Genomic DNA, 27,679 nt, shown 5'->3' with positions numbered 1-27,679 from the left:
CGTGTTTGCGTGGGTTTTCTCCGGGTGCTCCGGTTTCCTCCCACAGTCCAAAGATGTGCGGGTTAGGTTGATTGGCTATGATAAAATTTGACCCTTAGTGTTAGGGGGATTAAATACGTGGGGTTACGGGGATAGGGTGGGATATGTGTTGGTGTAGGGGTTACGGGGATCGGGTGGGATATGTGTCGGTGCAGGCTCGATGGGCCGAAATGGCCTCTATCTGTACTGTGAGGTTTCTGTGATTCTGTGAGTTACAGGCTCAAGTTGCCACATGGGGTTATGATATAGTGGCTATATGGAGACCCGGCTTAAACATAGGCAGGAATGGGAGCTAAACATTCCTGGCTACAATGTATTCAGGAGGGATAGGATGGAAAAACTCAGGAGGGGGTGTGCTCAAGGATAATATTACAGGATGATCAAGGATAATATTACAGTTCTACAGAGAACAATGTACTAGAGGGATCAAAGACTGAATCTATTTGGTTAGAGTTAAGGAGATGCCTGCTGTACATGGTCCATGTCTCTGAGGCATACCTCTGAGGACCATGTACAGCAGGCACCTCAAAGCACTGGAGAGGTACCACCAATGCTGCCTCCGTAAGATCCTGCAAATCCATTGGCAGGATAGGCGCACCAATGTCAGTGTTCTTGCTCAGGCCAACATCCCCAGCATCGAAGCTCTGACCACGCTCAATCAGCTCCAATGGACGGGTCACATTGTCCGCATGCCCGATACAAGACTCCCAAAACAAGCGCTCTACTCGGAGCTCCGGCACGGCAAGAGAGCCACAGGAGGGCAGAGGAAACGCTTCAAGGACACCCTCAAAGCCTCCTTGAAAAAATGTAACATCCCCACCGACACCTGGGAATCCCTGGCCCAAGACCGCACAAAGTGGAGGAGAAGCATCCGGGAAGGTGCCGAACACCTCGAGTCGCTTCGCCGGGAGCAAGCGGAAGCCAAGCGCACATCAACCCAAGCACCCCACCCACCCGCCCCTTAAACCACCGTCTGCCCCACCTGTGACAGAGACTGTAGGTCCCGCATTGGACTCATCAGTCACCTGCGAGCTCATTTTTAATGTGGAAGCAAGTCATCCTCGGTTCCGAGGGACTGCCTAAGAGAAGAGAGAGAGAGTTAAGGAACAGAAAATGAGCTGTTGCATTGCTGATTGTTTACTATAGACCCCCAAATAGTGAGAAGGCGATAGAAGAGCAAATTTGTTGGCAAATTTCAGAGAAATGTAAAAATAATAGAGCAGTAATAGTAGGGGACTTCAATTACCCTAATATAGTCTGGGGAAAAAAACAAAGTAAAGGGCAAGGAGGATGAAGAACTCCTAAAATGTGTACAGGAGAACTTCTTTAATCGTTACATCTCCAGCCCAACGAGGAAGGAAGCAGCGCTGGATCTAGTTCTGGGGAATTAAGTAGGGCAAGTGGAGTGTGTTACAGTGGGAGATCTGGGTAGTAGTGATCATAATATAATTAGGTTTAAAGTAGTTATGGAAAGGGAAAAAGAAAAATCAAGAGATGAAAATACCCAACTGGAAGAGAGCCAATTTCACTGATTTGAGAAGTAAATGAACAATGCCAGGCCTTCAAGGCAGAGATACGTCATACAAACCAAGCATATTCCCATAAGGAGATAATGTGGGGCATTTAGATGAGCACTTGAAATGCCATAGCATACAAGGCTATGGACCAAGTGCTGGAAAATGGGATTAGAATAGACAGGGCTTGATGGCCGGCGCGGACACGATGGGCCGAAGGGCCTCTTTCTGTGCTGTATAACTCTATGACTCTATCCAAAGCCTGAACTCCCTGGATGAAAAAGGAATTAAAGGTTAAAATAAAACAGAAAAAGGAGGTTTATGACAAATGTGAGGTACAGAATACAATCAAAAACCAGGCAGAATACAAAGTGTGCAGGAAGAAACTGAAAAAGGATATAAGGGCAAAGAGAGAATATGAGGAAAGATTAGCGGGTAATGTAAAAGGAACCCAAAACTCTTTTAGAAACATATAAACATAAATGGATAGTTAAAGGAATGGTGGGGCCGATTAGGGACAAAAAAGGAAACCTTCTTGTGGAGGCAGAAGTCATGACTGAGGTACCAAATGAGTACTTTCACAAAAGAAGAGGATGTTGTAGTAGCGGAGGAGGGAGTAGAGATATTGGATAAGATAAAAACGGAAAGGAGGTTCTAAATAGGTTGGCATCACAAAGTCACAAGTCACCCGGTCCAGATGGGATGCACTCTAGGTTGCTGAGGGAAGCAAGGGTGGAGATAGAAGAAGCTCTGACCACAATCTTCAATCCGTGTTGGATATGTGAGTGGTGCCAGAGGACTGGAGGATTGAAAGTATTACATCCCTGTTCAAAAAGGGGAGAAAGATAAACTTGGTAACTACAGGCCAATCAGTCTGATGTCACTGGTGGGATAACTACTAGAGAACATTGTCAAAGACAAAATTAATTCTCACTTAGAGAAGCATGGGGACAACTAGCACAGGCGTGTTAAAGGCAAATCGTGTCTGACTAACCTGATTGAGTTCTTTGATGAAGTAACAGAGAGATTAATGAAGGTAGTGGAGTAGATGCTGTATACAGTATATGAATTTCAAAAAGCATTTGATAAAGTATCACATAACAGACTTATTCGGAAAATAGACGCATATTGTACTAAAGGGACAGTGGGTATGTAATTGGCTAAGGGATAGGAGGCAGAGAGTAATTTTGAACAGATGCAAGAACAGAGATCCCTATAGATGCATATTCGCATATCCTTGAAGGTGACAGGGAAAGTTGATAAGGCAGTTAAGAAAGCGTACTTAGCTTTGTAAATAGTGGCATTGAATACAAAAACAAGGAAGTCATGCTAAACCTTAAAAAGTCACTGGTTAGGCTGGAGTATTGTGTACAATTCTGGGCACCACACTTTAAGCAGGATGTCAAGGCCCTGGAGAAGGAACAGAGGATGTTTACCAGGATGATACCAAGGATGAGTTAGTTCAGTTATGTAGAGAGATTGGAGAAGCTGAGATTGTTCTCCTTAGAGCAGAGAAGGTTAAGGGGAGACCTAATAGAGGTATTCAAAATTATGAGAGATTTTGATAGCGCACGTACAACAACAACAACTTGTATTTATATAGCGCCTTTAATGTAGTAAAACATCCGAAGGCGTTTCACAGGAGTATTATAAGACAAAAAATTTGACACCGAGCCACACAAGGAGAAATTAGGGCAGATGACCAAAAGCTTGGTCAAAGAGGTAGTTTTTAAGGAATGTCTTAAAGGAGGAAAGAGAGGTAGAGAGGCGGAAAGGTTTAGGGAGGGAATTTCAGAGCTTAGGGAGAAGTAGAGAGAAACTGTTTCCTTGGCAAGTGGGTCAATAACCAGAGGTCATCCCAGCTTCTCCAATCTCTCCACATAATGAACTCCCTCATCCCTGGCATCATCCTGGTAAACCTCCTCTGTATCCTCTCCAGGGCCTTGACATCCTTCCTAAAGTGTGGTGCCCAGGATTGTACACAATACTCCAGCTGAGGCCTAACCAGAGATTTGTAAAGGTTTAATATTACTTCCTTGTTTTTGTATTCAGTGCCCCTATTTACAAAGCCAAGTAGCCCATACGCTTTCTTAACCACCTTATCAACTTGCCCTGCCATCTTCAAAGATTTGTGAATATGTACCCTCAGGTCCCTCTGTTCTTGCACTCCCCTCAAAATAGCACCATTTAGATCATACTGCCTCTCCATGTTGTTTCTTCCAAAGTGCACTTAACACTTATCCACATTAAATTGTGTCTGCCATGTGTCTGCCCATTTCACCGGTCTGTCTATGTCCTCCTGAAGTCTGCTGCTATCATGCTCACTATTTACTACGTTGCCAAGTTTAATATCGTTCACAAACTTCAAAATTATACTCCCTATGCCCAAGTCCAGGTCATTTTATATAATAATATATGAATGTTCTGCTATTCAATTAGATCATTGCTGATCTGTACCTCAACTCAATTTATCGGCCTTTGCTGTAGATCGCATGATACCCTTACTTAACAAAAATCTTTTGATCTTAATCTTGAAAATTTCAATTGATCTGGCATCCACAGCTTTTTGGGGAGTGAGGTCTGGATTTCCACTACCCTTTGTGTGAAAAAGTGCTTATTGATTTCACTCCTAAATAGCTAACTTCCCTGCTCTTCTTCAGATAATGGCATGGGATCTTTAACGACTACCTGAGAGGGCAAATGGTGCCTTGGTTTAACGTCTCATCTGAAAGACAGTGCAGCACTCCCTCAGTACTACACTAAAGTGTCAGCCTAGATTACGTGCTGCAGTCTGGGAGTGGAGCTTGAACCCACAGCTTTCTGACTCAGAGACAGGTGTGCTACCAATAAACAAAGGCTGACACTTGATATGTTATGTAACATCAAAAGCAAAATACTGCAGATGCTGGAAATGTGAAATAAAAACAGAAAATGCTGGGAATACTCAGCAGGTCAGGCAGCATCTGTGGAGAGAGAAACAGAGTTAATGTTTCAGGTCGATGACCTTTCATCAGAAGTTCTGACGAAAGGTCATCGACCTGAAACATTAACTCTGTTTCTCTCTCCACAGATGCTGCCTGACCTGCTGAGTATTCCCAGCATTTTCTGTTTTTATGCTATGTAACATGTTGTATTTGTAAAGTAATGGCATGTTTGAAATAATTCTTACTTTATTTTGGTGCAGAAGTGTCTGCAGTAATCATTACACAGTTTAGTCCACTTAATTACATAAGAACATAAGAAATAGGAGCAGGAGTAGGCCAATCAGCCCCTCGAGCCTGCTCCACCATTCAATAAGATCATGGCTGATCTGATCCTAATCGCCAATCCACTATCACAGAACCATCTCCTGAATCTAACAGAATTAGACACCCGAAATAGGAGCAGGATCAGGCTACACGGCCCCTGGGCCCGCTCCGCTACCCACAGGGCCATGACTGATCCGAACCTAGACTCATGTCCAAATTCCTGCCCGCTCCCCGTAACCCTTAATTCCCTTTACTTCTAGGAAACTGTCTATTTCTGTTTTAAATTTATGTAATGATGTAGCTTCTACAGCTTTTTGGGGCAGCATATTCCATGGACCTACCACCCTCTGAGTGAAGTAGTTCCTCCTCATCTCAGTTTTGAAAGAGCAGCCCCTTATTCTAAGACTATGCCCCCAGTTCTAGTTTCACCCATCATCGGGAACATCCTCCCCGCATCCACCCGATCCAACCCCTTCACAATCTTATATGTTTCAATAAGATCGCCTCTCATTCTTCTGAACTCCAATGAGTAGAGTCCCAATCTACTCAACCTCTCCTCATATGTCCATCCCCTCATCCCCGGGATTAACCGAGTGAACCTTCTTTGTACTGACTCGAGAGCAAGTATGTCCTTTCTTAAGTATGGACACCAAAACTGTACGCAGTATTCCAGGTGCGGTCTCACCAATACCTTGTACAACTGAAGCAATACCTCCCTATTTTTATATTCTATCCCCCTAGCAATGAAAGCCAACATTCCATTGGCCTTCTTAATCACTTGCTGCACCTGCATACTAACCTTTTGAGTTTCGTGCACCAGGACCCCCAGATCCCTTTGTACTTTCCAGTTTCTTGCCATTAAGATAATAACTTGCTCTACGATTTTTCCTGCCAAAGTGCATAACCTCACACTTTCCAGTATTGTATTCCATCTGCCAAATCTCTGCCCACTTACTTAGCCTGTCTATGTCCCCTTGCAGGTTTTTTATGTCCTCCTCACTCACTACTTTCCCTCCCATCTTAGTATCATCTGCAAACTTTGATATGTTACACTCGGTCCCCTCCTCCAAATCGTTAATATAGATTGTAAAGAGTTGGGGACCCAGCACTGACCCCTGCGGAACACCACTAGTTACTGATTGCCAGTCTGAGAATGAACCATTTATCCCAACTCTCTGCCTTCTGTTAGATAGCCAATCCTCTATCCATGCCAGAATATTACCCCCAATCCCGTGATTTTTTATCTTAAGCAATAATCTTTTGTGTGGCACCTTGTCAAATGCCTTTTGGAAGTCTAAATACACTACAACCACTGGTTCCCCTTTATCCACCCTATATGTTACTTCCTCAAAGAACTCCAGCAAATTTGTCAAACATGACTTCCCCTTCATAAAACCATGCTGACTTTGTCCTATTAAATTATGATTATCCAAATGTCCTGTTACTGTCTCCTTAATAATGGACTCCAAAATTTTACCTACCACAGATGTTAGGCTAACCGGTCTATAGTTTCCAGCCTTCTGTCTACTGCCCTTTTTAAATAAGGGTGTTACACCAAACGTATCTTCCCCTCCCCTCCCCTTTCAGCATTCCGCAGGGACCGCTCTCTCCGAGACACCCTAGTCCACTCCTCTATCACCCCAAACAGCCCTTCCCCTTCGCCTGGCACCTTCCCGTGCAAGCGGAGGAGGTGTAACACCTGCCCCTATACCTCCCCCCTCCCCACTGTCCAGGGCCCCAAACACCCCTTCCAGGTGAAACAGCGATTTACTTGTACTTCTCGCAATCTAGTATACTGTATTCGCTGCTCACGATGCGGTCTCCTCTACATTGGGGAGACCAAACGCAGATTGGGTGACCGCTTTGCGGAACACCTCCGTTCAGCCCGTAAGGGTGACCCCGAGCTTCCAGTCGCCTGTCATTTCAATTCACCGCTCCATTCCCACTCGGACCTCACCGTCCTTGGCCTCTTGTACTGTTCCACGGAAGCTCAACGTAAACTCGAGGAACAGCACCTCATCTTCCGATTAGGCACTCTGCAGCCTTCCGGTCTCAATATCGAGTTCAACAATTTCAGATCATAACCTCGGCCCCTATTTCATTTTTACTTATATTTTTCCACTCCTTTCCTCCCCCCCCCCTTCCTTTTGTTTCTCTCTCACACCTGGCAGCTATCTTTTGCCCTGCCAGTACACTTTACACCTAATCCCAGCCTATTACCATCTCGTCTAGCTTCTAATCTCTTTTACTTCTTTTGGTTCTTTTATTCTTTTGTCCGATCGCAGCCCTGCCTTCGATCTAGTTCCTTTTCTCTCCAGTTTTGAAGAAGGGTCAAACCCGAAACGTCAACTCAAATTTCTCTCCACGGATGTTGCCTGACCTGCTGAGTTTTTCCAGCATTTTCTGTTGTTATTTCGGATTTCCAACATCTGCAGTATTTTGCTATCGTGTTACATTAGCAGTTTTCCAGTCTGCCAGGACCTTTGCCGAGTCCAGGGAGTTTTGGAAAATTATTACCAATGCATCCACAATCCCTACCGCCACTTCCCTCAAGACCTTAGGATGTAAGCCATCAGGTCCAGGTGATTTATCTAAAATTACCTTATAATTTTTTTTGTCTTTTTCTTAATTCTATTTAGTGGAAAATAGAGGGGTAATTTTGGAACTTGAGCCTCTAGTGGAAAGCCTCAGCCAGTGGCAGTACATAACGGAAACTCAGGCACAAGTTTGAACCTTTGATAAATGCTGCCGGTGGACGAGGCTCCCCACTGGGAACACTAAATTTGAAACAACACTGAAATAGTAAGTTCCTTGGTCCTGTATTACAAGAAGTCCTAATGTGTAGTTTTATGTTTTGCAGAAAAAGTGTGTCTGAACTGTAACTCAGCACTGGAGCTGATACCATGTCGCGGTCACAGTGGCTATCCAGTCACCAACTTTTGGAGACTTGATACCAAAGCCATATTTTTCCAAGTAAGTTATATTTAGACACAAAGGTGTTTAATGAAATAAAAATATTAAACACATTCTTTAACTTTTTTTAGGACAAACTACCATGATATTTCTCTATTTGCCCCTCTGTACCACGGATTTTGTGTTGAGAATAACAGTGAGACTAACAGTGCTCACTGTTATTATGGACAGCAACCTCCGGAGTCCGTACATGCGCAGTTAAACGTGGTAATCAAGAAGTTACTGTCTGAGTTACCCTGCTCCTCCACAGTTCCTTCACCACTGACTGCAAAATCCGGGCCAATAATTGAAGTAGAGAGGGTGACTTGCTCCAAAGTCTCCACTTGAGAGCTCTGAACTGATCACTAAAAAGTGATGAGAGCAACCAAGGTGCAAACCTCCTGCCAATTTCCTTCATCTGCTTGGTGACTCTCCACAGCAATACTCAGTGCAGTGGGGCATTGAATCAACATCAACTTGTATTTGTATAGTGCCTTTAACAGTAAAATGCCCCAATACTACATCAGTGGTGTTGCTTCAGCCTGTTCTACCACCACACCAACTCCTTCAAACTTACTGCTCCTTATTTGATGTTTGTTGTGACATGTAGGTTCATATTTTCCTCTTCTGCAGCAAAAATGTTAATAACCCAATTTTTTGTAGATTTTAACAAGCTATCAAGCAAAATGGTGGCTGAGAGTGATTGTTCTGTAGACAATGTTATGAATAATGAAATGATTCGTGGCAATGTGCCTGTGATAATACTCCTCTCACACTTCCCAAGTAACCAAATTGCAACAAATTTTAGTAATCCAGCTGTGAAGTTTGCAATTCTTGTGCAGAATGGTTTCATGAAAATGGAGAAAATCCCAACTCAGGTTTAATCTTCCCAGAAAGTATCCATCTTGATCATAAATAGCTGCCTCCTCTAATAAATGTAAAAAATTACACATCTGATGTAAGAAATTTATACAATTCCTGCATTTAAATGGTCTAGATCCCACCTAATTATTATTGACACTGCTCGTGTTCAGTTGCACGAGGAACGATAGATGTGTCATGTAAGAAGGTGTGTCATACATTTTTTTCTGTTTATTGTTTCTTCTACTTAGTAACAAGGTGATGTATATTTAGCAAATGAGAGATCTGGTCTGGCTGTATTAGCCTGGATCACCGATCTTTTATCAGTATATTACATGTTGTGAAAAACAAATCGAAGAGGAATACTTGGAATATCAATACCAAAATAAAAAGAGAAATAGGGACAGTCCACAAGGATTATATATGTACATTGAAAGTAAAAAATAGCAAGAAGGAAACAGAAAGCAGACCAATGCAATGTTAAAGTTGGCAATATTTTGTAAAAAGAGACTAGACATTTTACCCAATGATTAGGAAAGTGTGGAAAATCTGACTCCAGTTGTACCATGGCACAGATTTATCAAATATCATGTTGCATCTGTTGGTATTTTTGTTCATTTCTCTCTTGAAGTATGTGCATAGCACCAGACATGTACCAGTCACTGTGTATTCTCAGTTACGTAGCTTTCATAAGGGGATTATGACTAACACATCAATGCCGTGTAAAACTTCTAAACTCAATTAATTATGCCATTTGTTGATCTACTGTGCTGTGCTGCAAACTCATTAAGAAAACTGTTATAACATACTCATGTAATCAGGCACTAGACAAAAGGCAGTTTATGGAATTACTATTTTATTTTGCAGTAAACAGTTGGCACAGAGTCACAATCTAAATTTATTAGGGCCTATTGCATATTTAAAAAAAAAATCAATTATTACATAATTTTCTATTTTTTTCTCATTCTTCAGGATGTGGGCATCATTGATAAGGCCAGCATTTATTGCCCATCCCTAGTTGCTCCTGAGAAGGTGGTGGTGGCCTTCTTCTTGAACCGCTGCAGTCCCTGTGGTGAGGGTACTCCCATAGTGCTGTTAGGGAGGGAGTTCCGGGATTTTGACCTAGCGACGATGAAGAAATGGCAACATATGTCCAAGTCAGGATGGTGTGTGACTTGGAAGGGAACTTGAAGGTGTTGGTGTTCCCATGCACCTGCTGCTCTCGTCCTTCTTGGTGGTGGAGGTCACGGGTTTGGGAGGTGTGACAAAAATGCCTTGGCAAGTTGCTGCAGTACATCCTGTGGATAGCAAACATTGCAACCATGATGCACCGGTGATGGAAGGTGTGGATGTTTAAGGATGGTGGATAGGCTGCCGATCAAGCGGATTGCCAGGGAAGTGGAGAGTATTTCATCACACTCCTTACTTGTGTCTTCTAGATAGTGGAGAGGCTTTGGGGAATCAGGAATAGCCAGCCTCTGACCTGCTCTAGTAGCCATGGCATTTAAGTGGCTGGTCCAATTGAGATTTTGGTCAATAGTGACCCTCAGGATGTTCATGGTGGGGAACTCATCCATGGTAATGCAATTAAACGTCATGGGGAAGTGGTTAGGCTCTATCTTGTTGCAAATTGTCCTTGCCTGGCACGTGTGTGGCATAAATGCTACTTGCCACTTATCAGCTTGAGCCTGGATGTTATTCAGGTCTTGCTGCATGGACACATAGACTGTTTCATTATCAGAGAAAAGAATAAAAGAAAGACTTACATTTATATAGCACCTTTCACGACCACTGGACATCCCAAAGCACTTTACAGCCAATGAAGTATTTTTTATTGAAGTGTAGTCACTGTTGTAATGTAGGAAACGTGGCAGCCAATTTGCACACAGCAAGCTCCCACAAACAGCAACATGATAATGACCAGTTAATCTGTTTTTAGTGATGTTGATTGAGGGATAAATATTGACCAAGACACTGGGGATAACTCACCTGATCTTCAAAATAGTGCCATGGGATCTTGTACGTCCACCTGAGAGAGCAGATGGGGCCTCGCTTTAACGGTCTCACCCAAAAGACAGCACCTCCGACAGTGCAGCACTCCCTCAGTACTGCACTGGATTGTCAGCCTAGATTATTGTGCTCAAGTCTATGGAGTGGGACTTGAATCCACAACCTTCTGACTCAGAGGCAAGTGCTACCTAATGAGCCATGGCTGACACTTAGAGTAATTACGAATGGAGCTGAACACTGTGCAGTCAACAGCGAACAACCTGACTTCTGACACTATGATGGAGGAAAGGTCATTGATGAAGCAGCTGAAGATAGTTGGCCCTAGGATGAGCCCCTGAAGAACTCCTGCAGCAATGTCCTGGGCTGAGATGATTGGCCTCCAACAACCACAACCATCTTCCTTTGTGCCAAGTATGACTCCAGCCAGTGGAGAGTTTTCTCCATGATCCACAGTGAATTCTACTTTACTAGGGCTCCTTGGTGCTACACTCGGTCGAATGCTGCTTGCTGTCAAGGGCCATTACTCTCATCTCACCTCTGGGATTCAGCTCTTTTGCCCATATTTGTAGCCGAGTAGCCCTGATGGAACCCAAAGTGAGCATCAGTGAGGAGGTTACTGGTGAGTAAGTGCTTGTTAGCAATGTTGCCAACTCCTTCCAACACATCACTTTGCTGATGATCGGGAGTAGGCTGATAGGGTGGTAATTGGTAAGATTGGATTTGTACTGCTTTTTGTTGACAGTACATACCTGGGCAATTTACCATGTCAGTGGGTAGATGCCAATGCTACTCAGTGATTTAAGAAGAAGGCCCACCACCACATTCTCAGGGCAACTTAGGGTGGGCAATAAATGGTAAGACTTACAAAATGTGCTTACACGCATACAAATATTTACTACATCTCATGTAATACATTTCCAAATAGAACATATGAGTCAGCCGTGGCTCATTTGCTAGCTCCCTTGCCTCTGAGTAAGACGGTTGTGGGTTCCAGTCCCACTCCAGAAACTTGAGCACAAAACTCTATGCTGACATTCCAGTGCAGTACTGAGGGAGTGCTGCACTGTCGGAGGTGCCGTCTTTCGGATGAGACGTTAAACCGAGGCCCCGTTTGCTCTCTCAAACAACATCACTAAAAATACAGGTTATCTTATCATTATCACATTGCTGTTTGTGGGAGCTTGCTGTGCGCAAATTGGCTCCTGCATTTCCTACATTACAACAGTGACTACAATTCAAATATACTTCATTGGCTGTAAAGCGCTTTGGTATGTCTAGTGATCATGAAAGGTGCTATATAAATGCAAGTCTTTCTTTTCTTCCAGAGATTTAAAGGCAAACAACTACAGGTATCTGAAATATAGCATATAATCATAGCATGGATAGACATGAAATACTAGTACAAACACAAAGAATTAAAATTTTCCACTGATTTTATGGTGAGAGTCAATATTGAATTATCTCCGACATACAGGACTCCAGTTACCCTTGTACTCCCTAGATTTAACTAATGCATAAGATGCACTTGCCGAGAAATTCATTTTCCGCCCAGAACAGGCGGGGGGATCGTGATGCGTTGACAACCCATGCCCATTTGGAGAACTGCAGGCACCACGAACTTTTCATGATTGTGGCGTTCAACCTAGTGCTGAACATACTGCTGAGTGGCTGAACGTTCAGCAGGGAGCCCAAGTGTATGCGAGGCTAGCACCAATTAAAGCTAGCCTGCACTACTTAAAGGCAGTCTGCACCTCTTAAAGGGGAGGTGCATTCTGCCTGCAGCAGATCATTCCACTGGCTGAGGAAGACAGTGCAAAAAATCACTTAATGATGGCGCAACAGGGGAGAGAGCGTGCACCATGGTTCTCCAATGCAGCAGTGGAGGCCTTGGTGCAGGAGGTCAACAGGAGGTGAGAGAACCTCTTTCCGCAGGGGGCTAGGAGGCCCCCCAGGCAACAGGCCAAAGTGCAGTGGAAGCAGATAGCCACTGTGGTGAATGCCAGCAGTGTAGCCCCGAGGGCATAGACTCAGTGAAGGAAGAAGTTTAATGACCTTTCATGAGTGGTCAAGGTCAATGAATTCATTTTCAAATGCCATATCCCACAAACTGCACCACTAGCCTCACACACTGCTCAATTCACCACATCCCCATCACTCACCTACCAACAATTTCTAACAATCATGACTCATACCTCACATTCACATGCTGCAGCTTACCCTCACACACTTACCACTGCTGCAAGCCTCATATCCACATCTTACAGCTTGCACACACTGTCAGCTATTCAATCATGACAGGCACATCACCTAAACATATTGCACCATACTCACTGACACACTTCCCTTTCTCTTGCAGGAAAAAGTGGCTCTCAACCGGAGGCAGCAGATCCTAACCGGTGGGGAACAGGCCCCTTGGAGGAGACGGTACTGGCCATTCTTGGGAGGGGCATGGCTGAGCGTGTGTTCAGCAGCAGGGCTGAAACAGTAAAAGATGCCGATATCCTCATATATTTTCCTTCTTACACCCCATTCCCCTTCATTCCATAATCTCTTCTGATTTACAATCTGCACATGGTGTAAGCATGCACCTTTTGCTTTCCCCCCTCCTGTTGCCACAACCGTACCCTTGTGCCTTTCTCATTTCAGAGACCCAAGAAATCCAACCTGCCCAACCAGTGGTTGAACAACAAGAGGGAGAGGAGAGTGATGAAGAAGAAGCAACACCGTCACTCAATCTGACACTCGCAGCCACCAGCTCAGATACTGGCACTGCGTGGAGTTTAGAGGGTAGCTTAGATGCGTGATCTGCACATGGTGAGTCACCTGGCACGAGTGGACTGCAGCCAGGACAGGGGGAAAGGCTAGCACAGGTGCCATCTCCCTGGAGGGTGAGGTCACACACAAGTTCTGCTGCAGAGGACTCAGATGAGGATTTCGATGGGGCAGCTTACAGAAGAACGTTGATGGGTATGCACAATGAAATGCTTGGTGCATTCACAGTCCTGCCAGAAAGCCTGAGTGCAATGTCAAGGAGCATGGAGGAGTCTGGCACTAACCTTGCACAAGGTTTTGCACAGAGCTTGGAGCCCATCCTTTCCAGCATGGAAGGGCTGGGCAGATCCATTGGCACACTTGTGGACCCAACCATCCTGCAGCGTCTGATAGCCGATGTCTCAGCTTCCATTGCAGTACAAGCAGCAGCCACCCTATGTCTGAGTACTGCAGTGGAAGCTGAGACTGAATCATGCAAGCTCAGACTGTTCTCATGCAGGCTCAGCTTGCTGCCACGCAAGCTCAGACTGCTGCCATCATGGTTGAGTTTACCAGTGTGGAAAGGGGCTTTCAGGGTGTCACAGCAGTCCAGCAATCTCTCCTCCAACAGATGGTTAGGAATGCTGAGGCTCTGCCCTGAGGGAGTGGCATGGCTCCATGGAGGACTAATCTGTTGTCCTCTCTCAGGATAACAGCATTCGTCCTTTCCCTGCTGTCACTCTGCTAGTGCCCTTGCTGTTGCCTGTCAGCCAGCCAGCCCAGGCTGCTGCCACTCATGCCAAGGTGGTGCAGTCTGCAGCTGGGCATGCTACACCCAGAGGTGCTCAAGGTCATCCTGCAAGGCCATCTGTAGGCTCCCCCACTGAAAGTCAGCAGCGTTCCACCAGCCATGCTGCAGCCACTGGGGTAGCACTTCGTAGGAGCAGTAGGACAGGCAAAACCACACTGAAAACAGTCACTAAGGGAATGCACAAAGGTGATTAGTTGACTTTGTTCAGTTATATTGGATGGATTGATGGATAAAGTTGGATTGGAATGCTTCTTTTGTGGTGTCTTTTATTTCAGCATTGTGGCCAAGAGGACGCTCTGATGGTCAGTAACAGAACGAAGGTAAGATGTGGGACTATTGCTGAATGGGGAATTGGGGTATTGTTCACTCGTACTGTAGTCGGATGTGTTGATCACAGACAGCTCGGGCAGAAAGGGTTGCCTCCTCTCTTCCGATTCCTCCTCTTCTGCTTCCTCCTCTTCCACTTCCTCCTCCTCCTCAGCTGGTCGCTGTATGTCTGGTGGCAAGGGCTGGGCCCTCTTGATGGCAAGGTTGTGGAGCATGCAGCAGACCACGCCGAATCTTGAGACATGTTCCGGTGAGTACTGCAGGGCTCCTCCAGAGCGGTCCAGGCAGCAGAAGTATTGTTTAAGGACTCCAATGTTCTGCTCTATCAGATTCCCTGTGGCAGCATGGCTCTCATTGTACGCATGCTGCCCACATATGGTTTGGTTGGGAAGCAGAGTCATGAGCCAGATGGTGAATGGATAGCCCTTGTCACGCAGTAGCCACCTTCTGGTTTGTCTTCGTGGCTCAAAGACTGAGGGAATAGTGGATTGATGCAGAATTGCGCATGCGGCTCGGACATCATTTTCTACCCAAAATGGCAGCTGTAGCGCCGCAATTGAATTTTTAGCCCACTATCGTTAACCTCATCAGCCACAATAAATTACCTTCCCTCCAACATAAGGTCAGAAATGGGGATGTTTGCTGATGACTGCACAGTGTTCAGCGCCATTCACAACTCCTCAGATAATGAAGCAGTCCATGCCCACATGCAACAAGACCTGGACGATGTTCAGACTTGGGCTGATAAGTGGCAGGTAACATTCGCGCCACAGAAGTGCCAGGCAATGACTATCCCCAACAAGCGAGAGTCTAAACACCGCCCCTTGACATTCAATGGCATTACCATCGCCGAATCCCCCACCATCAACATCCTGGGGGTCACCATTGACCAGAAACTTAACTGGACCAGCCACATAAATACTGTGGCAACAAGAGCAGGTCAGAGGCTAGTTATTCTGCAGCCAGTGTCTCACCTCCTAACTCCTGCCTTTCCACCATCTACAAGGCACAAGTAAGGAGTGTGATGGAATACTCTCCACTTGCCTGGATGAGTGCAGCTCCAACAACACGCAAGAAGCTCGACACCATCCAGGACAAAGCAGCCCGCTTGATTGGCATGCCATCCACCACCTTAAACATTCACTCCCTCCACCACCGGCGTACCGTGGCTGCAGTGTGTACCATCTACAAGATGCACTGCAACAACTCGCAAAGGCTTCTTCGGCAGCACCTCCCAAACCCGCGACCTCTTCCACCTAGAAGGACAAGGGCAGCAGACACATGGGAACATCACCAACTCCAAGTTCCACTCCAAGTCACACATCATCCTGACTTGGAAATATATCGCCGATCCTTCATCGTCACTGGGTCAAAATCCTGGAACTCCCTCCCTAACAGCACTGTGGGAGTACCTTCACCACACGGACTGCAGCGGTTCAAGAAGGTGGCTCACCACCATCTTCGCGAGGGCAATTAGGAACGGGCAATAAATGCTGGCCTTGCCAGCGATGCCCACATCCCATAAAAATGAATTAAAAAAAAAAAGTTCACAGCCTGAAAATTCTGTGGAATTATTTGAAGTAGCACAAGTGCAATCAGACATCTGCCACTTTGACACACCACTGAACCCTACCAAATCCCAGGAACGGGTTCACTTAAATAATTGGGATGGATACCTGCACCTGTAGCACTGCATTTATCATATTTCTGGTTTTCTTCTTTGGTGATTATTCTGTGCCCATCAAAGTGAGCACAACATTCCCTAGTATTAAGGAATTGAACAGTTCAGGCACCCATGTTCAGCATCAGTCAGTCCTAGGTTAGGGATAGCTGGTTGGATTCCCTTTACTCTGCCTCAATAATGTATCTTAAGCCCAACCCCAGGAGAACACCAGTAGGACTCTTTTCCATTTCCCACACCAGCCATCCTCTAGGCTGTCTGAGTGAGATTGCCAAAATAGGGGCAGTTTTATGTGTTGTAGTCTGATGCCCAATAGAAACTGGACTGAAGCGGTCGACAGCCATTTTTGCATAATATAAACAAAAATCAAAAAACTGCAGATGCTGAAAATCCAACACAAAAACAGAAAATGCTTGAAATTCTCAGTTGGACAGTCGACATCTGTGGAGAGGAGACAAGTTAACATTTCAGGTTAACCCTTCGTAAGATCGCAAACCCAGTTCTGATGAAATATCTCCACTGACCTGCTGAGTGTTCCCAACATTTTCTGACCTTATTTCAGTTTTTCATAGATGGCAAGGACAAAGAAAAAATAATGTCTGGGACTGGGAGTGTGTTATAGTGAGAAAATGTTACACTGAGCAAAAAACCCACAACTGTTATTGTAGTACACAGAAAACAGATGAATGGGAGTGAACACGACTGACAAACATGTCTTATGGCATATGTAGATTGTTTAATGTAATATTGTTATGTGATAGGAGCAAGTGAATACATAGTACATTTTACGTATGTGTTCCCAGCCTGAGTCTCGCTCACCAGAAGGGCATACTGGGAAATCGCTGGCGCACTTCCCACAAATTTCTGTCCATTAGATGGAACAATTGCCGGGAGCATGTCTGCCTGACATATGGTGCTGGTGGACGAGGTTCCATGCCAACAGCATGCACTTGAAAACTTTACCCAGTATAACTAGGTCTCATACATTGTAATCAGTTTGAATTGTGCTATTAGATGTGATATGTCATTACGTCAAATTCCATTTTGATCTTATTGACAGCGAATAATTATAATAAATGTCACTATTTACATATTCTCCATGGGCTAGCATGTGAAACTATGGGGCAGCCTAATAATATATAACTTTATAAACTTTTTAAAACAAATCATTTCTCCTTCATGTAAAATAATATTTTTGGCTTTCGTACTGTTTGTCAGGGGCTATGTAAGGGCCATATTGATCAATGTTTACATATTAAATACACAGGCTAAAGGTGTACATGACCATCCAAGGCCGGAGAGTAAATCGGAAACAGAAGCAAGAAGAAGTGCTATTAAGAGACGAATGTCCTCCCCACACTTTGCACACAAGAAGAGGCATATGGAATCAGAGGTAGGAGACGCATCAGAAGAGATTTATTTCAGACTTTGGTATCAATAGGGTAGATATTCCATTAATTGCTCAGGTGGATAGCAATGATGTGCAGCAGGACCAGTGTCTGATACACTGCAAATAGGTGTTCTCAGCTGAACCTCCAGATTCAGGCTCATTATGTACTCAATAGGAGCTCTTCCCACCCCTCACTCCCCAACCCCCGACCCCCTCACCTCTCCCACCCCTCACTCCCCCAACACCCCCCACCATCACCTCTCCCACCCCCCACCATCACCTCCCACCCCCACCCCTCACCTCCCACACCCCTCACTCCCCCACTCCTCACCTCCCACCCCACCACTCCCCACCCCCCACCCCTCACCACTCCCCTACCCCTCGCCCACCGTCACTCCCCCAATCCCTCACTCTCCCACTCCTCGCTCCCCCACCCCCAAACTCCCCCACCCCCCTTCACTCCCCCTCCCCCGCACCTCCCACCCCTCACTCCCCCTCCCCTCACTCCCCCCCCACCTCCCGCTCCTCCCCCCCCAAACAGCAGACTAGCTGTGTGCTGGGAGCTACAGTTTCCTTCACTGCTAGTTCAAGGACAACATTGCTGTTTGAAATTAAAAATTGATAACATTTATAAATTAAAAAATTAGAACCTATGTGGAGGGTAAATGCCGACATGGAATGTTTGTTTTGTATTATAACGTTTATGTACTTTGAATAAGGAAAAATGTAATTTTTAAAAAATTGAAACCCCGTTTACAATGAGGCAGTAGAGTTTCCTTTGGGATTCTCTAATCTCCGGGGTTTCAACCGAACCTGCGCAGAAATTCTACCCCGACATGTTTCTGATTAGTTAAAACTGCTTTTAAAATTGTTATGACTTTGACTAGGATTGGCAAACTCTAGCTTCATTTCTAAGTTTATTTTAACAGCAAGGAATTGAAAAGCTGATTACTTGAGAGATTTTTGTTGCATGAGTTTGTTTTATAGGATTTTGTCAGCCACATGGGGGAATCCTGACCAATCAGGCCTCTCCAGTGGTTTAACAGTTACTTAACGAGTCAAAAACTCATCAAGTGAATTAATCAAACTTTTTGTTGAGCAAAAGAATGTGGAAGTTAAGCCGAGCAATGAACTTGTATAAAATAAAAATAGAAAATGCTACAAACACTCAGCAGGTCAGGCAGCATCTGTGGAGTGAAACAGAATTAACGGCCTTGATATTAACCACCATCCAGCTCCGCCCCCACAACATGCGGGAGAGGGTCAGGAGGAGGTTAAAAAGTGAAATCTTCCTGCTAGTGTTTTGGATACCAGGCGGGAGGCAGAGCTACAAGATGGAAATGAGTCTCTGCTGTTAAGATCGGCAGAGCCTCCGTGTCCCCGGCCTTGCCGAGTTCTTCGGCCATTTTCGGCCTCACCTGCACACTTCCTGCCTCCCCGTAAATATCGGGGCCAACGTTTCTGATTTATCAACATGGGCATTTCATAGAATCATAGAATGGTTACAGCACAGGAGGCCATTCGGCCCATTGAGCCCGTGCCAGCTCTCTGCAAGAGCACTTCAGCGAGTCGCACTCCCCCGCACTTTCTCCATAGCCCTGCAAATTTCTTTCCTTCAGATACTTAACCAACTCCCTTTTGAAAGCTGTGATTGAGTCTGCCTCCACCACCCTTTCAGGCAGTGCATTCCTGATCTTAACCACTCGCTGCATAAAAAAGTTTTTTCTTACGTCGCCTTTGGTTCTTTTGCCAATCACCTTAAATCTGTGTCCTCTGGTTCTCGATCCTTCTGCCAATGGGAACAGTTTCCCTCTATCTACCCCTCATGATTTTGAACATCTCGATCAAATCTCCTCTCAATCTTCTCTGCTCCAAGGAGAACAACCCTAGCTTCTCCAGCCTATCAACGTAACTGAAGTCCCTCATTCCTGGAATCATTCTTGTAAATCTTTTCTGCACCCTCTCTAAGGCCTTCACATCCTTCCTAAAGTGTGGTGCCCAGAATTGGACACAGTACTCCAGTTGGGGCCGAACCAGTGTTTTATATAGGTTCAGCATAATTTCCATACTTTTGTACTCTATACCTCTATTTATGAAGCCCAGGATCCCGTAAGCCTTTTTAACTGCTTTCTCAACCTGCCCTGCCACCTTCAATGATTTGTGCATACAAACCCCCAGGTCTCTCTGTTCGTGCACCCACTTCAGGATTGTACCATTTAGTTTATATGTCCTCTCCTCATTCTCTCTACCAAAATGTATCACTTCACACTTTTCTGCATTAAATTTCATCTGCCATGTGTCTGCCCATTCCACCAGCCTATCTATGTCTTCTTGAAGTCTATCACTATCCTCCTCACTGTTCACTATACTTCCAAGTTTTGTGTCATCTGCAAATTTGGAAATTGTGCCCTGTGCACCCAAGTCCAAGTCATTAATATATATCAAGAAAACCAGTGGTCCTAGAACCGACCCCTGGGGAACACCTTCCTCCAGTCCGAAAAACAACCGTTCACGACTACTCTCTGTACTACTCTCGTACTACTATCACTTAGCCAATTTTGTATCCATGCTGCCACTGTCCCTTTTATTTCTGGATTTTGAAAGATGAGCTTATAGATCCATGGCATTAGAACCAAATTTATAACTATAGTCAATCTCTTGAGTTTTGAAAGCAGAAACAGAAAGTGCACAATTCAATTTTTAAAAATGCTTTACTTTGTGGGTTGTACTGAAAATTCTATTTAAATTTAGTTCTTAGTTCTGGCCTTTTTTGTGTCTGTGATGAATTATTTAAACATCCAAGTAAGTTTTGTGAGTTCCCAAGACCAGGGTTCTACAGTGCTCGCACCCAGGGGCCCCAGCCAAATACAGGGCCCCTGGTAAAACTCATTATAACACAGAAAGACTGCATATAACTGTTGGATCAGTTTCATTTAAGCGTTGTGTTATGATGTTCTTTATTATGGATACAATGCGCAAATATTCTGTGGGACTATTTCTGCATGCATTTTACTACACGTTTGTGTTTTATGGATGGGAGGGTAGTGCTGGATTTTTAAACATTAGTTCCTAGGATGTGGGCATCACTGACAAGGCCAGCATTTATTACCCATCTATAATTGCTCTCAGGGAGTCAGGAGGTGAGACTCTCCCTTCAGAATACCCAGCCTCTGACCGGCTCTTGTTGCTACAGTATTTATGTGGCTGGTCCAGTTAAGTTTCTGGTCAATGGTGACCCCCAGGATGTTAATGATGGGGGATTCGGTGATGGTAATGCCGTTGAATGTCAAGGGGAGGTGGTTAGACTCTTGCTTGTTGGAGATAGTCATTGCCTGGCGCGAATGTTACTTGCCACTTATCAGTCCAAGCTTGAATGTCATCCAGGTCTTGTTACAGGCGGGCATCAACAACAACAACAACTTGTATTTATATAGTGCTTTTAACACAGTAAAATGTCCCAAGGTGCTTCACAGGTGTGTTACAAGCCAAAAATATGACACCAAACTACATGAGAAATTAGGGCATATGAGCAAAAGCTTTCTCAAAGAGGTAGGTTTTAAGGAGCATCTTAAAGGGGGAAAGAGAGTTAGAGAGGCAGAGAGGTTTAGGGAGGGAATTCCAGAGCTTAGGACCTAGGCAGCTGAAGGCACGGCCACCATTGGTTGAGCGATTATAATCAGGGATGTTCAAGAGGGCAGAATTAGAGGTCGCAGATATCTCGGGGGGTTGTGGGGCTGGAAGAGATTACAGAAATAGGGAGGGGGCGATGCCATAGACGGATTTGAAAACAAGGATGAGAATTTTACAATCAGGTTGTTGCTTAATTGGGAGCCAATATAGGTCAGCGAGCACTGGAGTGATGGGTGAACGGGACATGGTGCACATTAGGGCACGGGCAGCCGAGATTTGGATGACCACAGGTTTGCGTAAGATAGAATGTGGGAAGCCAGCCAGGAGTGCATTGGAACAGTCAAGTCTAGAGGCAGCAAAGGCATGGACTGCTTCATTATCTGAGCAGCAGACTAAGAAAGTCTACGAAAAATTCAAAAATAGGTTTAGCATGAATGTACGTAAACGCACAAAGTGTGGTGAATAAGGTTGGTGAGCTACAAGCACAATTAGTCATGCGGCAATATGATGTTGTGGCAATAACGGAAATATGGCTTAAAAACGGTGAGGACAGGGCATTTAATATTCAAGGGTACAAGGTGTTTAGTATTGGAAAGGGAGGTTGTTCTTGAGGGGACAAGGACAGAATCCATTTGGTTAAAGTTGAGGAGCAAAAAGGGTTTGATGACGCTATTGGGGGTATTCTACAGGCCTCCAAATAGTGAGAGGGAGGTAAAGGAGCAAATCTGCATGGAAATCACAGAGACATGCAAGAGCTATAGAGTGGTGATATTGGGGGACTTTAATTACCCAAATATCGATTGGGATAATGCTAGGGTAAAGGGAAAGGAGGGGGAGGAATTTCTGAAAGTGTTCAGGAGAATTTCCTTGACCAGTATGTTCTTGGCTCAACTAGGAAGGAGGCATTGCTTGATCTGGTGCTGGGGAATGAGGTGGGCCAGGTCGACCAAGTGTCTGTGGGAGAACACTTGGGTACGAGTGATCATTGTATCATAAGATTTATATTAGCAATGGAGAGGAGCAAGGAACTTCTAAACTGGAATAGGGCTAACTTCAATGGGATGCGAAGGGATCTAGCCAGGGTAAAATGGAACCAAAGACTGACAGGAAAAACTGTAACGGAACAATGGGTGATCTTTAAGGAGGAGATGTTCCAAGTACAGGCTAGGTACATTCCAACAAGAGGGAAGGGTAAGGGAACCAAAGCAAGGGCTCCTTGGATAATGAGGGAGATAGAGAAGATGATGAAACAGAAAAGGAGGGTGTATGATGAATGTCAGGTGAATTCTTCAAGGAAGAACCAGACCAAATACAATAAGTTGAGAGGGGAAGTGAAGATAAAAATAAGATTGGCAAAGAGAGAATATGAGAGTAGAATGGCGGTTAACATAAAAGGGAACCCAAAAATCTTCTACTGGCATGTAAACAGTAAGCGGGTAGTAAGAGGCAGGGTGGGGCCCATTAGGGAGGAAGAAGGTGATATATGCTTAGAGGCGCAGGGCAAGGCTAGAATAATCAATGAGTACTTTGTATCGGTGTTTACTAAGGAGGTGGATGCTGACAAAATATCGGTAGAAGTGGAAAAGTTAGAAGCAATGGAAGGGGTGAAAATTGATAGACAGGATGTACTAGAAAGACTGGGTATGCTTAGAGTGGATAAGTCGCCTGATCCAGATGGCTTGCATCCCAGTTGCTAAGGGAATTGGGGAGGAGATAGCAGAAGGGCTTGCCATAATTTTCCAATCTCCCCTAGATGCGGGGGAGGTGCCTGAGGATTGGAAAGTGGCAAATGTGACACCATTGTTCAAGAAAGGGTGTAAGGACAATCCAAGTAACTACAGGCCGGTCAGTTTAACATCAGTGGTGGGTAAAGTTTTAGAAACAATAATCAAGGAAAAAATTAACGGGCACTTGGAGAGGTTTAAGCTAATTAAGGAGAGCCAACATGGATTTGTAAAAGGCAGATCGTGTTTGACTAATCCAAGTGAATTTTTTGATGAAGTAACAAGGATGATTGATGAAGGGAATGCAATGTATGTTGTCTACGTGGATTTTAGGAAGGCGTTTGACAAAGAACCACATAGAAGACTGGGTAACAAAATTGAGGCTCATGGAATAGGTGGGTCAGTGGCAGCTTGGATAAGGAATTGGCTTAAGGACAGAAAACAGCAAGTTGTGGTAAATGGCTGCTTTTCAGACTGGAGGATGATAGACAGTGGTGTTCCCCAAGGGTCAGTGCTGGGGCCACTGCTTTTTTTGATATATATATAAATGACCTGGATATTGAAATACAAAGTAGAATTTCTAAATTTGCCGATGCCACACCACCAAGTTTGGTGTCAAACAGTGAGGATGATACCAATCGACTGAACAGGACAGAGAAAGGCTAGCCGAATGGGCAGACAAGTGACAGATGGAATTTAATACAGAGAAATGTGAGGTGATGCATTTTGGCAGAAGGAACAGGGAGAGGCAATATACACTTAATGGCAGTTTTAAAGAATGTGCAGGGACAGAGGGACCTGGGAGTTAATGTGCATATGTCCCTGAAGGTGGCGGGACATATTGAGAGAGTGGTTAGCAAAGCATATGGGATCTTGGGCTTCATAAATAGAGGTATTGAGTACAAAAGTAGAGAAGTTATGCTGAACCTTTATAAAGCGCTGGCTAGGCCACAACTGGAGTATTGCGTCCAGTTCCGGTCACCACACTTTAGGAAGGATATGAAGGCACTTAAGAGGGTGCAGAGGAGATTTACCAGAATGGTTCTGGGGATGGGGGATCTTAGCTACAAGGACAGGTTGGAGAAGCTGGATTTGTTTTCATTAGAGCAAAGGAGGTTGAGGGGTGATTTGATAGAGGTGTACAAGATTATGACGGGTTTGGATAGGCTAGACGGGGAAAGGATGTTCCCACTAGTTGATGGTACAAGGACTAGGGGACACAGATTTAAGCCTTTGGGCAAGAGATACAGGGGGGATGTGAGGAAAAAGTTTTTTACGCAGTGAGTGGTGAGGACCTGGAACTCGCTGCCAACGGAAGTGGTGAAAGTGGAGACACTCAATGTTTTCAAGGGGAGACTGGATTGGCACTTGAGGGAAATGAGCTTGAAGGGCTACGGATAGAGCGGGGGAATATGATTGACTAGATTGCTCTACAGAGAGCTGGCACGGACTCCATGGGCCAAATGGCCTCCTTCTGTGCCATTATAATTCTATGTCTATGAGTTGCGAATGGAACTGAACACTGTGCAATCATCGGCGAACATCCCCACTTGTGACCTTATAATGGAGGGAAGGTCATTAATGAAACAGCTGAAGATGGTTCGGCCTAGGACACTGCCCAGAGGAACTCCTGCTGAGATGATTGACCTCCAACAAGCACAACTGTCTTCCTTTGTGCTAGATATGACTCCAGCCAGTGGAGAGTTTTCCCCCTGATTCTATTGACTTCAATTTTACTAGGGCTCCTCGCTGCCACACTTGGTCAAATGCTGCCTTGATCTTAAGGGCACTCACTCTCCTCTCACCTCTGGAATTCAGCTCTTTTGTCCAGGGTTGGACCAAGGCTGTAATGAGGTCTGGAGCCGAGTGTTCCTGGTGGAACCCAAACTGAGCATCGGTGAGCAGGTTATTGGTGAGTAAGTGCCGCTTGATAGCACTGTTGATGACACCTTCCATCACTTTGCTGATGATTGAGAGTAGACTGATGGGGCGATAATTGGTTGTGGGGGTGGTTTTATGCGTTGTGCCGGTGGTGTGATGTTCAGATGGTGCAGAGGGGCCCAGAATGTTCCTGGTGTCCAGAGCCTCAAGTATTCTTAATCTAGCTCTGTCTATGACGATGAAATATACAACTGAGCAGCACAGCAGCTAATCCACCAGTTTAGTACTCATCTGTTGAAAGTGCCCTGTGCCGAGCATTATTCAGCTGATTAAAATGCAGGTCAGAGCAGTGGACTATTTAACAGCCTTGTTGCTGGGTTGGTGCTTAGTCTCCAGCAAAGCTTGTTCTCCTGGCCAGAGTCTCTTACAAGTGGCAACACAGAGCAAGTTAAAATAATACTTTCAGCAAAATCTATGCTGAACAGATTTTCCACCCAAGTATTTGACTTCTCCATTATTGAACTTATGCCAGCTCCAGGGATGAGCTAATTCCTACCTGGTCATTTTCATTTCCTACAGCAGAAAACTGGAGTATTTTCCTGTGGAAGCTAATTAATAAGCCTTCCACAAGCAAGGCAATTTTTCAAGAAAAAAACATCACTGATTTCACTAACCGTTTTTATGAGGGTGGAAAATGGGAAGTAACGTAGAACAAAAAAATATGGTGGTTTCGGCATATCCTGCAGTTTGCTGTCAGTTTGAATTCCTGTCTCTACCATTGTGGTTAAACAGCAGAAAATAAGTGTGCAACACACCCTGTTGGTAGTGTGAATCGTGATGTCACCGGACTGACTGTGGAGTGAGGGAGACTCAAAATGATGAAGCTTTGTGCCACTAGATTTACTTTTAGAGCAACATTTTTCTAGAGAGAAATTTCTGTACTTTGTACAGAAAGACAAATATTATTGCTGGTAAATGACAGCATTACCAGCAATCTCTTAACATCATGTACTTGTAAAATGTGAAGCACAAACGTTCTAGATTTCTTGCACTGTTAATCTTTATGTTATTTGCTTCTCTCCAGGCAAGTCGATACCATGACAGTGGTGGTCCCTTCAGCAGCCTCCATCACTTGCCTTGTATGGAAGCTCCAGATAGATTTGGCATAATAGCAGAACCAAACTTTCCCATTCCATCACATCATTACTCACCATTTCAAAATGCAGAGCCTTTCAAGCCTGTTTACGATCCCAGCAGCAGTCTCGGGGAAACAGCTTCACCACTTCAGAAGGTCTCCAACCCAAGGATCTATGTACCTCGAGGGTCCTGTGGCTATGATTTTGCTATGCCTGGTTACATGGGCTCCAACTCTTACCCAGCTCTTTATAAAGATTCTAGTAATATACAGTCTGAGGCAGACTCAGGAAAGATGTGTATGCAACTTAATGGATCCCAGCACAGTGTGGGCACTTTGAATGTCCATGATCGGAACTTTGATGGGCCAAGTAAACATCATGGGTGGAAGCAGATATTGAAAGGAGGATATGGGGACAGGAATGAGTGTGGGCATATCACACCCAATGCCAATCATTACTACAATGGAGAATACCCCTGCAGGTTAGGTGGCACTGGGTCTACCCCTCCAGCCTTGCAGACTATCATAACCACAACTACTAAGGTTTCCTACCAAACTTACAAACCTGTGACCAAGTTTGGCGACAACATTTGTGATGCCAAAAATCTTCCAAACTGCAGCCACTTGGTAGACACCGTATCTCCTACCATCTACCCCGAGGCAAAGTTCCAAGAAGATAATGGCGTGATCAAATCAGCCACAGCCTATCAACAGGAAGGACCCAATAAAACAGAGCGGACCGAAGGACTGGAAAGCTACAGATATGGAAGTTATTCCACAAACTCATACACTGACCGGTTAGCTCACCCCTTCAGATATGATACTGGAGAATACTGAAAATGAACTGACCAAAATATTTATCTTGCTGAGTTTAGGTGTCACCAGTGTCGGTGCTCACAGTCCCCAATTATAAGCACAGTATCCCTTTGGATTGGTGTATATAGAAAACTACAAAATTTAAATCCACTCAAGATCTGGTTTGCAAGTGACAGTGTTATTAAATATTTTAGAATCCTAAGAAAAAAGCCTTGTTTGCATCAAAAAGGAATTATAATTCTAGCACCATTGTAAATTAAAATGTACATTATCTCTGAAAAATGGCAATGAAAACTTGACGTTTAAAAATGATCTGTAATTTAATTTGGGACCTTGAGGATAAAATCCCAGAGTGTTCTTTTAAAAGCCCAGTGAAACACAGGAAAAGCCTGAGTGGAATCAAACTGAACCGAACTGTTCCCAAATCTATGTTCTACTTCGTCAAAAGTTTCCTTTCGCTCTTAGCCAAACTGAAGCATGTACATTACAGCTATAAAACAGCAATTTAAACCATTACTAGATTAAAAGCTATAATTATTTCATCTTTGTATAGTTCTATGCTGATCTCAGTTCATAGTCAATACTCTTGTCATTACAAAAGCTTCTAGTATGTGCACAGTTGAATGTTTGGTGTAAAATATGATTAAATAAACTTATTAGACTTGTTGTTAAACATGTGCAACCCAAGAGATGGTCTGGATATGAGTGGAGATGTTGTTGAATGTCTCTGCATCACTTGTCTTTTTATTTAGTTCCTCAGGGGGTGTCTGATAGTGATCTACAGTGGAACCTTGCCCATTCCAACTGGGCACTGTGCGACTGGAGTGCTGCCCAGGTGCTCCAACCTTATTGTGAGGTAACCACCCAATTATCATAGAAGTTGTGGGCCAAATGAGCCTAGCGCACTGG

At 44.6% G+C, this 27,679-nt stretch overlaps 1 protein-coding gene across 1 annotated transcript in view; it reads left to right on the top strand.

Annotated features, from left to right (window-relative positions):
* The window catches only part of gcm2 (GCM transcription factor 2), a 44,954-nt gene extending 17,545 nt beyond the window's left edge, over positions 1–27,409 (top strand). Inside the window, exons 3-5 of the mRNA XM_085987148.1 lie at positions 7,662–7,774; positions 17,462–17,587; positions 25,904–27,409. Of these exons, the coding sequence (XP_085843274.1) occupies positions 7,662–7,774; positions 17,462–17,587; positions 25,904–26,791 (1,127 nt within the window). The 3' untranslated portion in view covers positions 26,792–27,409. The remainder of the gene's footprint in view (positions 1–7,661; positions 7,775–17,461; positions 17,588–25,903) is intronic.
* The last annotated feature ends 270 nt before the right edge of the window (positions 27,410–27,679 follow it).

The sequence above is a fragment of the Somniosus microcephalus genome, chromosome 5 (assembly GCF_052327205.1).
Source record: "Somniosus microcephalus isolate GS21.2 chromosome 5, FLI_Smic_1.0, whole genome shotgun sequence".
NCBI classification, from domain to species: Eukaryota; Metazoa; Chordata; class Chondrichthyes; order Squaliformes; family Somniosidae; genus Somniosus; species Somniosus microcephalus.
The sequence above is the reverse complement of the archived record's forward strand: the minus strand, read 5'-3'. Positions and strand labels throughout refer to the sequence as shown.